The sequence below is a fragment of the Streptopelia decaocto genome (assembly GCF_964273445.1).
Source record: "Streptopelia decaocto genome assembly, chromosome: 17".
NCBI classification, from domain to species: domain Eukaryota; kingdom Metazoa; phylum Chordata; class Aves; order Columbiformes; family Columbidae; genus Streptopelia; species Streptopelia decaocto.
The window spans coordinates 9487816-9503025 of NC_138672.1; the positions used below are offsets into that span (position 1 = coordinate 9487816).

General features: G+C 48.0%; 1 protein-coding gene across 4 annotated transcripts; it reads left to right on the plus strand.

The window, feature by feature from the left end:
- Positions 1-3521: 3521 nt before the first annotated feature.
- Positions 3522-13788, plus strand: PPP1R26 (protein phosphatase 1 regulatory subunit 26). Of its 4 annotated transcripts, none has more exons than XR_014185566.1 (3): positions 3522-3872; positions 6982-11872; positions 11919-13422. XR_014185566.1 is itself a non-coding variant. In XM_082067442.1 (3 exons), exons 2-3 carry the CDS (start codon positions 7043-7045, stop codon positions 13518-13520), a joined length of 4128 nt encoding a protein of 1375 aa, XP_081923568.1. In that variant the 5' UTR covers positions 3522-3872; positions 6982-7042; the 3' UTR covers positions 13521-13788. The 4 variants fall into 4 exon arrangements, 2 of the variants coding, with proteins under 2 accessions (XP_081923568.1, XP_081923569.1); XR_014185567.1 differs by having other exon boundaries at positions 6982-11868; XM_082067442.1 differs by lacking the exon at positions 11919-13422 and adding an exon at positions 13433-13788 and having other exon boundaries at positions 6982-11082.
- Positions 13789-15210: the final 1422 nt, after the last annotated feature.

Consider the following 15210-nt stretch of genomic DNA (forward strand, 5'->3'; position numbering starts at 1 on the left):
ACTAATGCCTGTGTTTATATCCCGGCTGAAATCAAAGTATTGCTGTGGGAAACCCTGCACACGGTTCATTAAAAAGGAAAAAAAGACTGACTTTCTGTCTCTGAACGAATCCCTGTGTGTTTGGCAGTGCTCCCAAGCCCTGAGATGTGGGAAACATCTGAGCTGCCCCGGCGCCTTGAACTCATACTGATGACATGACTTAGCACCGACCCTCAACACTCAGCATCGACTGCTCATCCCCAAGAGGATGATGGATGAGGTAAAATGTCAATAGAACCATCTCCATCTATAAGACTCCTTCCCTGAAACAAGTAAGTGGCAGAACTTCCAGCCGTCACGGATGGGAGACAATGTAATCTGATTTTTCTCCCAGTGAGCATCACACCAACCAGTTTGTCCTTACTGGGGAGGACACATATGACCGTGCAGCCGGCTCCTGGTTCCTCATACTCTCCACCAAATCCCAGAAGCTGGAGGAGCTTGTGCCGATAAGAGTCTGACACCTAATGGGCACAAGCAGAATTGTGACAAGAACAGGATCTGGCTGGAAACGTCCTCACGGGAGTACACACAGCATCAGTACAGACAGCACCACCCCTGAGCAAAGCCATGGAGCTGGACAGAAAGGGAAGACTTGCATCAAGAAAAGACTTAAGAGCCCATATTTCCATTATTGTAAACATGAAAACTTCATAATTTAACCTAGATAGAAATGAGCTGTATGAAAACTATTAAAAGGTTCTAGGTACAGAATATGAGAACTGTGCCATCCTTTCCTTTGACATTTTACAGGTCTCTGCCACATAATAGCAAGGGAAGGTCAGGGTTGTAGTCAAACCTCTTGGTACTAAATAGGATTTCTCAGGTTGTGTTCTTATGCCAGATACACGGGGAGTTACTACTGAAAAGGGACATGCTCAAAACCAATCAGTTGTGCCCCACAGAGACCTTCAGCTACATTTGTGGAATGGTCAGTAATGAGCAGGAAGGTCACCAGACTTGACTCAAAAAAACATTAAATGTATTCTGTGCTGTACTTTCCACTGGAAGCGTTTCATGGAGCTGGTGGGTCTCTTTTCTTAAAAGAATCTGGCATCCGAAGGTGATTTACAGCGATGGTGTTTTCTAAGGCAAAACACAGCGGAGCTTCCCGGGACCCTGAGAACTGCCCTGGGACCTCCTTGTGTCCTGGGACCTCCTTGTGTCCTGAGACCTCCTTGTTCCTGAGACCTCCTCGTGTCCTGGGACCTCCTGCCCCATATGCTGCTACCCCGGGCAGCATCCAGCCTGGCTGTGAGGACGCTCACAACATCTCTGCTCCATTCAGAGTAAATAGAAATGTTCAATACCCAGAGCTGTTTGCTGGCAGCTTTCACAAGCATCTCTGTTCCTTTTGTTCTGAATCAGATCTTTCTATTATAACTTCAAGGCCTCATGAGTCTCCTTGGCATTTATTCAATAACAACTAAACTCTTCAATTTACCATGTTATGACATGATCCAGTTGTGCTCTCTCTATTACGCCACCTGTGATCAGACCGAAGGAGCTGAACAGGGCAGGGGGATGTGGGACCAGGGTCAAAAAGGACTTTAAAAGCTGATGTAGTCCAGCCCCTGCCATGAGCAGGGACATCTTCAGCAGCTCAGGTTGCTCAGAGCCCCGTCCAGCCTGGCCTGGGATGTCTCCAGGGATGGTTCATCTACCACGTCTCTGGGCAACGGGCCAGGCTCTCACCTCCCTCAGTGTAAAAGATTCCTTCCTCGTGTCCAGCCTAAAGATGTGCTTGGGCAATGCTAAACTGCCACCAGCTGAGGAAAAGCTCTGCAGAACCTGAAGCTATTGGTTTCCCTCATGTCCTAGATGTGGCTGTGTCCTGGGCCGGTGTCAAGTATGACTCACATTCCCAATGAAACCACAGCACGGCAGAAACGCCTGGTGTTCTAACACGGCTCCGTGTGAGAACTTTAATTGGCCACGAAGCCACAGGTTACTGACAACAGGAAGATCTGTGAGGTGAGTCCTTTTATTCTTACTATTTTGTTTTTAATCTTGTCCTTTTTCTTGCTGGAAAAAAAAAAGGCCATCACCCGAGCTCAGGTTTCAGCCTCTGATAATCCACGGCGGCTTTTGCCTCTAATGTATCCAGAGTCACCTCTAATGAGCGCCTGTTCCTACCCCCTGCAATAAGCTGCAAATGGGATGAGCAGATCCTGAGGTCGGGGAAGATGTTTCATTTTGAAAACATGAAATGTTTCCCTGCCATTCTGGCCATCCTAACAAGGCGTCCAATTAGTGCTCGTGACTTTGTCATCCGTCCAGCGGGGACATGGGGACCACTGCTCTCATTTCCGCAAAGATCATGGATCAGGAAGACAAATCATCCCTAATGGGACCTTGGGGAGAGGTTCTGCTCTTCTTTCAAGTCAAAGGCTGCACATCGAGGCAACTGGCTCTGCAAAGCCACGAAATGCCATCTCTGCTGGTGACAGCAGAGGTTTCCAGCCCCCCCAGCCCCCCCCTTCCAACCAGCTGTATGTGTACAACATTTATCAGGCTTCTGGCCACAGCTTTGACTTTATTTTTAAAGTGCACTGACATGTAAATTGGCTTGGCCTGAGAGGATGCATGAATGGAACAGTCCTTTCTTCCCTCTGGAGTGAGTGGCAGTCGGAGGAATATGGTGAAAGGTGAAAAGTTTCCTCACCTCCAGGCTGCAATTCTGCAGCTACGGAAAAGCAAGTTCATTGTTTCCTTCTGCACACAGATGCCAGCTGCGCTGTTTTCAGCAGTCTTGTTCAAGCAAGCCATTTCAGAATACAAAAGCATATTACATATCCCAGGGACAAGAACACACAGCCAAATGTGTTATTGGCTCTGTTTTATCTATTGTAAGAGTGCAAGATAAATTGAGTCTAACTGTGTGTGACAGTTTGAAACGTGGTCCTGTCCCACATCCCCCGGTCAGACCTGGTTTGGTAGGTCGAGGACTCTTGGGGAAAAAACCATTAGAATGTGAGGTTGGAGTCCAGGAAATGGCCCAATTCCTCCCCAAAACAAGCGTCTCTGGGGCGAAAGCCAGCTCACCAGAGAAACGAGGCACTAAAACTTTGCTGTTTCTCTACACGAAACCTCCAACACTCTGGTAACTCCAGGAGCCAAAGCACCGACCGCTTCAGCTTCCGAAAAAACGGGCCTCAGCTCTTTTAACCCCACTTCTCATTTTGGTTCCCCAAACTCCGGGTTTGGGACAGCCCGCGGTGCGCTTTGCCGGTGTTCTGAGTTTTTCCCACCCGCATCGCACCCCAAAGGGAGCGTGAATTATTCTCTTGTGCGTTGTACTCGACTCTTGTCTCAACAGCAAACGCTGCAAACACCCAGTACGCGTGTTTTCAAACAGAGCATTCGCAGGATCGACGTTTCGGAGCCAAATCTCGCCCCGGCTCTACAAAAGGCCCCGGCTCCGCAGGGCCGGCGGGGCTCCCCTTCCTCCATCAGCCGCTACCCGGGCTCCAGCCTCCGTCCCTCCCTCCCCTCCGCGCCGGCTCCCGGGCTCCAGCGGCGCGGCCGCGCCTGCCTTTGTGCCCCGGCGGCGGGGCCGCCCGGCCCGGCCCGGCCTCTCCCCGCCCCGCCGCTCCCGCGGGCAGCGCCGGCGGCCGCGGAGGGCCGGGCAGTCGCCCCCGCCTCTCCGGCGGAGCCCTGCGGCGCATGCCTCCCGCTCCCCGGGGGCAGGGAAGGAAGCGCCGCCCGCCCCTGCACCAGCGCGGCGGGCAGCGGCGGAGCGGAGCCCGGCGGAGCGGAGCGGCGCGCCCCGGGACGGGGCACCGGCGCCACCATCACCTTCCCCTCTCGGCCTCCCCCCGCGGCGGCGGCAGGTGAGCGCAGGGGAGCGGGCGGGCGGGGCGGTGCCGCGGGGCCCCGCCGAGGCGGAGGCCCAGGCCCGGGTCCGGGCCCGGCGCGGCCGAGGCGGCGGAAGGCGGGAAGGGGGAGCCATGGCGGCGCGGGCAGGGCCCGGCGGGCGGGGCGCCCCGCGGCGGTGGCTCCGCGTACGCCGCTTCCAGGCGGCCCCCTCGGGTGGGTGTCCCCGCAGTCACCCGCGGTGGGTGCCCCCCGGGTGGGTGTCCGCTCACAGAACTCCGGAGGGCACCCCTCGCAGGCGGGTGTCCCTTCACACCCCCTGTGGATGTCCCCAGGTGGGTGTCCCCTCATATCGCACCTCACCAGGTGCCTTTGGGTGTTCCCTCACACACCCTCCATGGGTGCCCAGTGCAGTGGGTGACCCCCCACACACCCTCCATGGGTGCCCACTGAGGTGGGTGACCCCTCACACACCCTCTGTGGGTGTCCCCAGGTGGGTGTCCCCTCATATCGCACCTCACCAGGTGCCTTTGGGTGTCCCCCCACACACCCTCCATGGGTGCCCACTGAGGTGGGTGACCCCCACACACCCTCTGTGGGTGTCCGCAGGTGGGTGACCCCTCACACACCCGCTGTGGGTGTCCCCAGGTGGGTGTCCCCTCATATCGCACCTCACCAGGTGCCTTTGGGTGTTCCCTCACACACCCTCCATGGGTGCCCACTGCAGTGGGTGACCCCCCACACACCCTCCATGGGTGCCCACTGAGGTGGGTGTCCCCCCACACACCCTCTGTGGGTGTCCCCAGGTGGGTGTCCCCTCAGAACCCCCACCCCTGGGTGCAACCGCCATCCCAGCGTAGGGTAACGAAGCCACCTGCCCCTTTCCTGGAAACTGTGGAAATAGGTTAATAGCAAATAAGTTGGTTTATTTATTTATTTAAAAATGAAGCTGGGAGCTTAAGTGCGTTAATTGCATTTCTTCAGGATAATTAGGTATTCTAATTTCTGTCTTTTTGATCCTTAGCTGCTTATCGCAAGGAGAAAAAAAAAAAAGCTTTAAATTTATTGTCGCCCTGGCGGATGTGTTGGAGGCTCTTTTAGAAACTGTCAGTTCCTTCACGTGTTTCTGAAAGTCGGGGTTCCCACCCGCGACGTGGCTGCTTGTGGGACACCTTGGGGTTAGTTTGTGGCCAAATGCATGAACAGTCGGGAAAAACATGTTTTTTTGGTGTGTGTAGAGCACAAGTCAGTCTGAAGTGCCTTCCGTTGACTAGAAGGTGTAAATGAAAACAGCGTGTTCTGGGTTGCTCCAGGTTCCATCCCAGAAGGGATGTTATCGATCGCTACGCTTTAATTCTGCAGGAACGATGTTTGGAAAGGAATTAGCACTGAGGAAAAGAAAATGAGAAATGGATGGCCAGAGCTTGGGTTGTTGTAAGCTGTATTTCTGCTGAGATGTTTTGCAGCAGAGAGACAGCAAAAAGCAAAAGCATTATTGGTGATACGTTCAGAGCAAACCGCCCTGTGGACATCATGTCAGGCGTGTTCAGCACGACTCTCCCTTGGTCAATAAGATTCTAAGAATATTCTGGTCTACTAACAAGATGCCATTAAAACTGCTTCCTTAGCACACGTCCCAGAATAATTTTGACAAAAGCTTTCGTCATGTTAAATGTAACGTTACTGTGCTCTTTTTAAAAGCGGCAAGGAGTTGTCTTCCCTGGTTGTCTGTTTTATTCTCAGCAGCAAATAGATCTGCTAAGTTTAGAATCATTAATTCTTTAAAATATTTATAGGCAGTGATTAATTTCAAACCAGAACTAGGCAATCATTGACAAGGGCAAGGTCAGAGAGGATTCGGAGGCAGCAGCTCTAAGTCAGTAGAGTCCAGTGCCGGGCTGCAAACAGGGTTCGCTGGGTTTGCGCAGGAGATTTGGAATTGGGCTTGAAGAACCGCTCAACCGCTACAGCCTTTTGTTGGGGTTGCTGTGTGTTTTGTGTCAGCCAGACGCTGCTTGGATCCCACCAAATAGTGCTGTGGGGGAAACCTCCAGCCTTCATGGGACCGTGTGAAGTTGTGAACTCTTTGGGGTGTTCTGTGTCGTTTTTGGGACGGCGTTTTTCACTGTTCCACGAAACAGGGCTTCACTCTGGGTTTTCTACTATAATACAATGAATAGTTTGTAGTCTTCATGCTGCTATTGCAAACTCCAAAAGATTTGTGTTTACCAGGAGCTTGTACCCCGTGGTGAGGCTGGAATGACTGATGTCTCGGGGTTATTGCCGTATTGGGGGAGAAATAATCTCCTTTTCCTTCTCTTTGGGCTGCCCCAAGTCCCTCAGTTGTGTGTGTTTCATGCCAAGGCAGAACTTGCAAAAGCTGTCGGGGGGTAGCGGGTGAGCTGAGGCATCGCGCTAACACAGTTCCTCTGCCCTTTGAATAAGAGTTGCTTTGTGTTCCACCATCTCGGATCGTGGGCAAGCTCGCTTCACATCCGCCCATTATAGACCATGCGGACATAGCCAACATTGTTTTCCTTGTAAAACTGAAAAGCTGAGCTATGCATGGCAGGAGTTCTTTAAAAAGGTCAGTTATGCCAAAGGAAACATAGGGAGCAGAATATTTTGCAGGGTTCTTCACTCCCACCAATTCCACTTTATTATGAGATTCCCTTAAAGTTGTTTTTCCTCTTTTGCCGCAAGTTCATTTCAAAAATACTAAGACTCTTTTAGTGCAGGAGGGGATGGCACATGCCTGTGCATTGAAATATTATTTGTGTGTTTTGACAGTACATGGTTATTTAGGAACGCATGCAAACGAGAGTGCGACCTTCAGTGGAAAAGGCAGGGAGAGTTTTGGAAATGAAGGTAATTACCTGAACCGGGTTATGGTTGTGCCAGAAAATACTGGAAACCACAAATGACGAGTGCTGTGTCTTATTCTTAATGGCACTAGTGACTGATTTACCCCTTAAAGTGAAGCCGAGGAGTAACTCTTGTGATTATCTGGCACAGTAAGCCTGAGTGTTAATAAATTACAATTTATGTTACAGTATTATTACATGGAACTTCTAGAAGGTAGATGCCTAATAGGAAATAATTTACTGGTTTTCTTTTTTCTTGTAGGATGGAAGAGAGGCCAGTCTGAAAAACGGTTCCATTGTGGACTTTGCTGTTGTCTGCTAGAATGTTCCTTATGAATGCTTCTCGTTTGGTAGCTCTTCAGACAAAATGGGAGTCCTTTGGAGCCGCGAGGAATTGTAGATACCCCGTTTGCTTCTCTGACGCTGAAGGAGACGTCACTAGAACCTCTGTAAGTGCAAAAGTTCAAATGATCATAAACAACCTGCAAAGTCAAGAGTCTCCCCTGGGTATGAACAATGAGTATGATTGTATTATGCAGAAGAAACAAAAGGGAGAAAAGGGCACTAGTAACAGAGTCACATCTAACACCACGTTGCTACAGAAGCATCCTCAATATACCAAGTGTGGATGCCCTGCAGATCTGGACGACACCGAAGTGGAAGAGAACGTGGGGTTTGGGACTCTCTTGCTCGATTCTGATAGCGATGATTCTGTTGACCGAGGTATCGAGGAAGCCATTCAAGAGTACTTGAAAGCAAAAAGCAAAAGTGACCAGCCCTTGCAAAGGAATGCAGAGTGTTCTGAGAATGTAAGCGGAGACAAAGGGTTTAAGAGAGAATTCTCCCAGAACAAAATGGCTGGTAACCTTCTCCCCGTGAACTTTAAAGCTGATGTGCTCTCTGAAGAGTACCTGTCTGACCACCTGGGAATTGGTAAAAGGCTGCAGCCTGCTTCCCCTCAGAGCATCAGCAGCGATGACTCTTTTGAACAGAGCATACAGGCTGAAATAGTGCAGTTCCTGAATGAGAAGAAGCAGCAAGAATCGAGTAAATGTGTAATCGGGGAGGATAAGAAAGACTCCCATGTGAGAGCTGTGCTAAAATGCAACAAAGAAACAACAAACCAACCCAACTGTGGTGCTATAAAGGAAGGTTGTAATGCGCTCCTCTTGAGACACCACCCCCAGCTACAGAAAACCAGCGCGCAGCCCAAGTGTTTGCAGTCGAAAATCCAGGAGCAGCCCAGTGATTTCAGGCAAGCGAACCAGGCGTATCTGGAAATGGCCACTGCCAGCCAGCCCTGGTTAGCGGAGCAAAATGAAGAAAGTGGAGCTAATTACTGGGGGACGAGGGGGGCACTTATCAATGAGAGCGTGCACACATCTGACTCGAGCAGCGATGATGGTATAGAAGAAGCCATTCAGCTTTATCAGCTGGAGAAAATCAGGAAAGAGGCAGGTCATGCAGCACACCCTGTGCCTTTGCAGAGGGAACAACTCGACACAAAGGGTATGGCGGACATTTCTGCGAGCCTGACGATTAGCTCAGCAAAAAGTGCCTCACCAGAAATCCATAAAAGCCGTATCGGCAGCAAGAGGAAAGAAATTAATTCAAAGTCAACAGAATTAGAAAGCACCAGCAATGAATTTAACAAGCTGTTTAAACCACTGAAAAAAGCCAGACACTTTGCACCTCCGGAAAACAAGATTGCTGCTTGCGAGCTCACGTTGCAGGCCTCTTGCAGAGCAGACACATCTGCAGAACTCATGTGTGCGGAAGCTATTCTTGATATTTCCAAAACAATCATGCCATCCCAAATGGGAAGTGACAGCAAATCACTGGCTGCAGACTCCTTCTTTTCTCCCCAGCTTCTCTCATCCTCCCGCTGTGAAAGCGACAGCAGCCTTGTGGACAGCGACGACAGTATAGAGCAAGAAATCAGGGCTTTTTTGGCTCTGAAAGCACAGTCGGAAAGCCTCGGAACAAAGCCTCCCAGCCTGGCACACTCGATCCAGATGCCTTTGCCTTCTGAGCAAAACAGCCTCACTGGTACCCTTGAGCCTTCTCTTCCCAAAACACTGAAGCTATCACTGGGTCAGAAAAGGAGACTTAAAAGGGAAGGAAGAATAGCAAAACAAGGTGCATCAAAAACACCTGAACAGCTGGAGACGGGACTTTTCCAGCCAGGTAACCATTCCAAATTTTCTGTGCTCCAAGAGGGATGTGCCCTGAGCAGCCCCGCGGAACTCTGCGATGCTCAAAGGCTGGGCAGCAAAGAGACTCGGCAGCAGCAGCCGACGGCTTCCGAATTATCGGGATGTGTGGCCTTGGACCCTGTAAACCCTTTCATGCAGGTTCAGAGTAGCACAAGAAAGCTTATGAAAAATACCATCCAAACTCAGGAGCGGGATGGTTCGGATGATGAGAGCAGTTCTCTCGATAGTGATGAGGACCTTGATAGCGCTATCAAGGACCTTTTACGGTCTAAAAGAAAATTAAAGAAGAAATCCAAGGACCAGAAGTCTCAGTGCAAGAAGAGAGTCAGATTTAGCGAGACCGAAACTCAGCTGCTAGATGAATTTAGTAGCCTCCAACAAAACGAGTGGAAATGTAAAAACCCCATGCTACTGAAAAGCTGCTTCTCAAAACCTAGAAAAGCTGTGAAAGAGAATGCAATCAGAAATCCTCCAGACAACACAAGTGTCAAACTTACCAATGAAAAACCAGAAACCATGAAGAACTTCGAGTTTAACTTGCAGCTTAAAAAAGGATATAAACCGAAACCAATTTCAAACCAGAATAACCTGCGGGTAGCTAAAAATAGAAAATGTACTTTCACAGCTGCATCAGACGCTGATGACAGCAGCTCAGTGGACAGCGATGACAGCATCGAACAAGAAATTAGGAAGTTTTTGGCAGAAAAGGCTAAAGACACCGCAGGCAATTCAGAGATGCAAAAAGATGATGTAACTCTGGACCTGTTGAGCGTGACCAAACCAGCTGCTAATAAAGGAAAAGCAAAGCAACAGCCGGTTGAAAATGAGCTTGAGCTCATGCTGGGCCAGAGTAAAAAGACTGAGATATCTCAGCAAACTGATGAGTTGAAGAACTCTCAGAGAACGGAAGGGAAAAGTGCAATTTTACATGGCAGTGGGAAATCTGCTTCCTCTGCAGAGAATGTTCATCTTCATACTACTGGCCGGTCGAAAGCTAAGCAAGGAGCGCTGGAGGTTAAAGGTGTTGCTGGCGGTGAGTTGGCTGGAAACTCAACGGGTAAAAATGATGTCCCTCCTACAGAGCCCGCACAGAAAATGCTTCCACCTAAAACCAGCAAAAATGAAGGTCGTAAGGTGCAAAAAGCAATGAATGCAAAGTCTAGAGCTAAAAGAAAGAACACCTTTCACCTAAAAATTTCAAGTAAATTTATTGCAGGTCTAAAATATGCTCGGGACAGGAAAAAATCCCTGCTTTTGAACAAAAGGCAGAAAGCAGAGTGTTTGCTCGCCCACAGCAGCGCGTTAGGAGCAGAGGTGGCTTCCCAGGACACTGACAGACTTAACCAGGGAAGAGGAGCCCCCTTGCCGAAAGGTGAATTTAGTGGGGAGAGCACAACAGCGACAAAAGAATCCAGTTCTGCTCAGAAGCTCCCTGTGGAAGTGTCGAGTCCCCATGTAGCAGAAACCTGTGAAAGTCTGGAAGCTGCTCCTTTGTATATCAAAGAGGGAGCAGGGGGTTGCAGAAAGGCTGATGCTTCGGGAGATCAGTCACATTCGCACGCGAGTCTCCCCTCGCAGGAACGGAATGTGGCAGCAGTAAAAGCAGATAAGGTTTGGGGAGGAACATCCAAAGCTGAGAGCATACAGATGTGGATCGAGGAAGGAGATAGCCACAAAAGCAGCTGGGCCAATTCAAATTTAGATCCCCCACGCCCTGAGCACGGTATGGCGGTGGTAAAAGCAGATAAAATGAGCAGAGACACATCTCAGCAGAGCGTACGTGTGTGCAGCAAGGGAGAGGATACCCAGCAGGACAGGAGGCCAGACCCAAGTTTAGGTTGCCCACTGCAAACACTAAATGTGACAGCAGTAGCCGTGGATAGAACTAGTGGAGGAACATGTACAAATACCAGTATGCAGATGTGCATTAAGAAGGAAAAAGTTATCTACCAGGACAGTGACAGGCAGGAGGAAATTCAGATATCTAGCACCAGTTTGGAGGGAAAAATCCCTGTCCTGCAGGATAGGGAAACTGCTGGTGAAGTGGACCAAGGGCAGGAAGTTTTAGACAAAACCTTTGCAAAATGTTCTGCCGTACCTGCAGGGCACTGCCCAGGTTCCCTCTTGAAAGGAAAGCTTTCAAATATGTAAGTACACTTCTTTTTTCTACAGTAACAGTCTTTTTAGAAAAATAGCTATGGTTGTAATTACCTTGATAAAACTTGAGATATGAAAGGAGAGACAGTGGGAGATGCTGATATCTGTATATCATAAACACGCTAATGTGAAAAATGCTTCTATTTAACAGGGATATCATGGATAAACATACCTAGTTTTTGTAGAATTTTGTAAATTATTTAAAGCGCTCTAAGGAAATATTTTTTATAAGGATTTTTAGGGCTCGCATTACTACAGGATGCTGTAGTTACTGTAGATAAGATACTGGCTAATCACACTTTAAATTATAAGGCCTCTAATCATACGTCAAAAGGAAACCTGTTTGCGCACAGAATGTATTTGGCAATCTGTGAAGAGATCCGAGGAAAACACAGCATTTGGTAGCAATGCCGTGGTTTCGAAGCGGATTATCTGACACCTGTTCACATTCGAGCTGCCTTAGGACAATCCTATATAGTGATTTCATGCTGGGGCCTCCGTTCTCCCACCTCGGGGACGTTGGGTGAGTTCAGTTGAGCGGAACTCGGCGAAGTCGGCGCAGTTGGAGGTGCGGAGATCCCCCCTCGAAGATACAAATGCACATTCAGGTAAATGAAGTCGGATCAGTCTGTCAGCACGTCCCCTGTAAAGCGATCTTGGCAGCTGCTGAAAGGACCTTTTAATACTGGAAACCTCCCGCTAGCAGATGATTCCAAGCACAATTGCAGTTCAAGAAAAGTGAAGGAGCGTGTTTGTGTGTGTGTGTGTGTGTGTGTGTGTGTGTGTGTGTGTGTGTGTGTGTGTGTGTGTGTGTGTGTGTGTTCAGACAACACGATTTCTGTGGATTTCTCTAGTTTGATGTACTCTTGGGGCTGCAAGGCTGAAAAAGATTCCTCATTATCCTCAAGTCTAATTTGGATGCCCTGCAGTTCCCCAGAGATGGCTTTTGGTTTCCTGAATGAACTTTCTTGACTTGAGTGCCCTTACTTTCCTTTTCCAAAAGTGGTTTCTAAAATGTTACATTTCTGTGAACTTTTCCTTTAGTTTTTGTGCAATAGAACCAAGCTAGATTTGCTGTAGGAAGTCCCTCCTGTAAACGCCAAGGATCTTTTCAGCACTGTTCTTTCATACTGGTGGTACTTCCTCTGCCTCCATTTCCAGCAGCCAGAATAAAGCAATTTTTCACTACTATATTTTTATTTGTACTAACATTAAATGGGATTGAAGTAGCGTGTTTAACTCACCAAAAAAGTGCCCCCGCTGCTGGTTTCACTGAAAAATCCACAGTGTGTGAATTTAAGCAGGTTGGGTAGTTCTTTCCTTTTCATTTGTGTGTAGCAAAGTCCTTGAGTAGTTTGTCCTTACATCTTGTCCCAGTGAATTGATCCAATATTCCCTTTATCTGGTGTTCTCCAGAACTTCTCTCAGCCCAACTCCCCCTCGGTCTCACTTTCTGTCGTCACTCAGCACTCTGCCCGCAGCCTTAATGCTGCAAAACGCAGCAAAACCAGCCAAGAACGGATCCACTATCGCCTGAGAGATCCCTGGTGTGATGGCATTCGCAGAATATTGGCAAACTAGGGCATAGCGTAGAGTAGAACAAGTAACTGTGGCATGTAGAGAAAAAACCAAACCGACATCCTCTGTGTGTTTATACTGTTGTGCAGTTACGTTTTAAACATGTTTATAGTGGTCACTTGACATTTCTCACTGTCCGGCCAACTTTTTATAGCCCTTGGGTGGGTTGGTTGGTTGGTTGAAGAGATCAGCGTGCTAGATCATCTCATTTTTGTGGTAGGATACCTTGGGAAGGTGGTTTTTACGTAGCTCGTGTGCCTGCACTCAGTCTGCACAGGCGTTTATTTTTGTCTGCCTTGATTCAGTTGCAGGATTTGGGCCTTTTGTTTGGAATAGGTGAATAGGCTGGTATTTTAAAATAGAAGTTTTTGGAGTACCTTGCTTTAAAAGGATTAAACTGTATACTTAATTTGAATAGAGATGATGGAAGCACTGTACTGTTTGTATAAAATAAGCTGAATGTTTCTCCTCTAAGTTTTCAGTAAATCAGCATTAAGACTTAAAATGTGTCTTGTGCCCCTGTCGATGTGTCTGTGTTCTCAATGCTACTCGTGAACTGATTCACTTTCAGTTGAGATGCAAATCCCATTACCTTGTGCTTTAAATAAAACCTACTTTCAAACGGCACTTTTTAAAATTGATAAACTTGATTTGTATATAGGAAACGGTGTACATTGGTAAGTTTATAATGTTTAATAAATGGGGTTCTGACCATGGACCGTGAAACCGGAGTCCTTCTATGGTTTGTGTCATCGTCTGTAGTATTTCTGTGTTACCTATTTTTCACTGTAGCTGGAAGATGTCATTAGCTTGTGCCAGGAGCTTTGTGAGCAAAGGATGTTTCCCTTGAAGATGATCAGAGTGTTTGCGTTACCTGAACCTGGATCTCGGGTCACCTGCTGCTCTTGTCTCCTGTTGGTTCTGGCCACCCGGTCTGAGCCTGTCATCACATTTCCTTGTGACCGTGCAACAGGATCCAGATCATCATTAAAGATGTGGCTGTTTAAGGGGATGTTGTTCTTAATAATAAAAAATGAAGGAGCAGAATCTACAAAGTACATAGGCAAAAAAAGTTGTGTGTATTCTGGGGGGTGGGAACGGGGCTTGTCATTTTAGCAAAACCTTAACAGCAGTTTTCTTTCCTGGTGTTCGTCATCGAGACACGCGGTCTCTCCTTGCGTTGTCCCTCGCCATTAGCAGCAAAAGGGATTCCTTGTTTTCGAGGCAGAGCTGGGATCCATGTGGAAAGAACTCCACGTATCTCTAAACAGTGTCCACTGTAGCGCGAGATCATCCAGGACGAGCTCACAATCCTTCCTGCCCCACTGCCCGAGGGGGTGGTGCTGGGTCTGGGGGCCCTCAGTGGTGCAGGGACAGGATGAATGTGCTTTCTTGCGCACAGGGGACGTTGTGACACTGAGCACGAGGTTTTTCTAGAAGACCAGGAGGTTGGGAGGGAAGGGAGACCGCTCTTCCCATACACAAACCATCCTACCACCCTTGGTGTTCCTCTGCCAATATACTACAGGTATTTCTTTCTACCTCCAAGTCCTCCCAGTCACCTGTGGTCTCAACAAATGAGTTTTCAAGACTTGGCAATGAAAGAGAATAAATTAATGAGGGAGAGTCTCACATGTGCGGTACAAGGTCGGGGACCGGAGTGCAGATCTCAGAAGGCTGAGTCTTGATGGACATGCTACCAAAATGGAAAAGCTTTTGTTTTCTGACTGTTGATCCATCCAGCCCTCCTGGCCCTTTGCAGCACTCCAGCGGTGGTTTTTCTGGACCCAGAACAAGCTCTTTTTTTTTCCATAAATTCAGCCTTCCTGAGTGATTAATTTGATCCTTTATGTATTGCAGTAGATACATGCATGATGCCATCAACTCAGGTCTACTCAAGCATCTAAGTTACATCTTTTTTTAAAACATGAGTGCTGGTTTATATTTTCTTAATGCACAATGATTTGTTTTCTTCAATCAGAGCACAGACATCTGAGCCAAAACCAAGACACCTGCCAATTTGGATGTTAAGTTATTAAACTCCTTGGTATATTTTCTAGTGGCTGTTGGTAACTTAGAGCATCCTGACTGCAATACCATACTCAGATAAGTCTGGGCTCACTCAGGACTTTGAAAATAGGTACAGTGGTTTAGTTTTGATTTTATTCTGCGCTTCAGGAAGGACAATCTCCGAGCATCCTCAGGGGACCACAAGAACTACCTTAATTTTTTATAAGCAGTTCTACGGTGCTATTTTAGGAACACGTGTTTTGACATGTTTTTATGCAAGGAAGGAACACACCATCTCCGCCGCCATTCCTTTTATTAATGTATATGCTTTTTAATCTTCCAAACCTTGAACGACTGCAGTTTGCCTTGATTTGATAGTACAGCCTCATGGAATGTTATCTGCAAGTGTGAAAATACTTTCAAAATACAGAGTAGAAAGAGACGTGGGGGTAGATTCTCTGCAGTAAAATGTGCCGTCTTTAGGATGATGGTTTGAATTCGTACAGCATCTCAGGATCCAGCCTATATGA

What these genes read in the sequence shown, in the direction of transcription:
- PPP1R26 (XM_082067442.1), top strand. Translation starts at nt 7,043, where the DNA reads ATGTTCCTTATGAATGCTTCTCGTTTGGTAGCTCTTCAGACAAAATGG. An exon ending in AAAGGAAAGCTTTCAAATAT is followed by an intron (nt 11,083 to 13,432) that starts GTAAGTACACTT and finishes CATCGTCTGTAG; the next exon opens with TATTTCTGTGTTACCTATTT.